The 2,021-nt window shown below is 18.6% G+C and overlaps 1 protein-coding gene across 1 annotated transcript; it reads right to left on the reverse strand.

Annotated features, from left to right (window-relative positions):
- Positions 1–182: 182 nt before the first annotated feature.
- Positions 183–1,043, reverse strand: PGAL8A_00276500 (conserved Plasmodium protein, unknown function; the record flags this gene model as incomplete). Its single annotated transcript, XM_028671756.1, has 1 exon — positions 183–1,043. One exon carries the CDS (start codon positions 1,041–1,043, stop codon positions 183–185), a length of 861 nt encoding a protein of 286 aa, XP_028528376.1.
- Between the last annotated feature and the right edge of the window lie 978 nt (positions 1,044–2,021).

Raw genomic sequence — 2,021 nt, forward strand, 5'->3', positions numbered from 1 at the left:
TTTATATAAAATTAATTTCCATAATTTAATTTTTTTTCATAATTTAATTTTTATCTTATAATTCCATTTTATACATATATATGATTTTTTTTTTTTTTTTTTTTTTTTTTTTTTTTCATTTTTATTTAAATTTATCATTAATACCTATAGGATACATTTCATTTATAATTGTGATAATTTAATTACACATTAAAAAAAAAGGTGACATTTCCTTTTTTTCCCACAGCACATGGCTCAATATTATATTCTGATAAATCCATTGAACAAGATAAATTAAAAGATCTTGTAAATTCACCAAATGTAATATGAAAAGTAACAGAATCTTCTGATTCTTCTACATGTTTTAATGTAAAATTAATAAAGGCATGTTCAGATAAACAATTTACAATACTTGGTAAGAAACTTTCAGTAACTATATCCAATTTTGGTAGTTTAATTAAAAATAATTTATTGGGTATAACTCTGTATATACAATTAACTGATCTAGAATTTTTATAATAAAATCCAGATGATGGATATATATTTAGATTTCCTTTTGAATAATCACAAACATGAGTTCCATCTTCTAAAGGTTTAGAATATTCTTCACTAATTTCTCTTTTTAAATCAATTTTTACAACCCCATGTAAAAGTTCGGAAACTTGATTTGGTTTTACATAACAATAAAACAGTATGTCAGATGCGTTTTCATCAATAATCAAGTGATAGACTGAAACATTTCTCCCACTCAGAACCATTTTTGTTTTTGAATATTTTAACTTTGGAGAATGTTTTGTTATAATAGAATTACTTAGAAAATAACCTTTTGAAGGACAATATACTGTTGAATTGTTAAAACAACTTACTTCATAATTCTCATTAGCAATTACTTTAACTTCATCCCCATGTTTTGGTTTCAGATCGCATAAAATTTTTGTTCTCTGTTGGGGTATAAAATTTAATCTATCAGTAAAATCACATGTACATATTTTATTTTTATTATTTATTCCTATAATTAACTTTGTATGAAATATAACCAAGATTATTGATATCAATGCAAACATTTTTACCTTTTATTATATTTATTTATGTTTTAAATTTATATATTTTTTTTTTTTTTTCTCACAATTAATATAAAATTATAATTCTAATACCCACTTTACATATATTATTTATATTTAATGTATTTAAAATTATATAGAAATAATATATTTTATTTTTTATATTAAAATTTTTCTATTAATTTGAAACATATTTACATTATTTTATATTTCATTTAAAAAAAAAAAAAAAAAAAAAAAATTGCACATTCAATGATCTTTTAAAAATATAGAACACTTTTTCTATAATATATAGTTGCATGCGTTGTAACAACAACAATAAAAAAAAAAAAAAAAAATATAGTAAAATAAGGAAACAATATTATTTAAAAATTATATTTAATGGAAAAAAAAAAATAAGAAAAATTAAAAATAATAAATATGCATTAAAAAATTAAAAGAAAAGAAGAAAAAATAAAAATATTTTCCTTAATGAAATTTTAGTATAAAATTAATTTAAACTGTAGACTCTAGGGCATAAGGTTCTCAATTTTAACTCATGGCTTTTTTAAATTATAGTTACTCAAATTGCTTAAAAAAAATTTGTAAATAAGTGTTTCTTATTCAAGATTCTTTTATTTGTTTTTATTTTTCCTATTTGTTTTTTTTATTTCTACAAGTTTTTTTCAGAACAACTTAAATAAGCTGATTATGCATGTGGATATATTTTATGTTAATTCAATAAAATCAATATAACAAAAACCAACTTTATTATTAATCTTAACATATATATATATATATATATAATATTAAAGAGACATAGAATAAATATAAAAAATGATCAAACGATAATAAATAAAAAGATTTATCTTTTTTTATTTTATTTATAAAAATTTTCTTTAAATATTAAAAAAAAGAAAATTGAATCAAGTCTTATAAATTCAGAAAAAGATGCAAATTTTCCTATTTTTTTTTTTTTTTTTTTTTTTTTCTCTTTTATAA

This window comes from Plasmodium gallinaceum, assembly GCF_900005855.1.
Source record: "Plasmodium gallinaceum strain 8A genome assembly, contig: PGAL8A_v1_87, whole genome shotgun sequence".
In the NCBI taxonomy this organism is placed as follows: Eukaryota; Apicomplexa; class Aconoidasida; order Haemosporida; family Plasmodiidae; genus Plasmodium; species Plasmodium gallinaceum.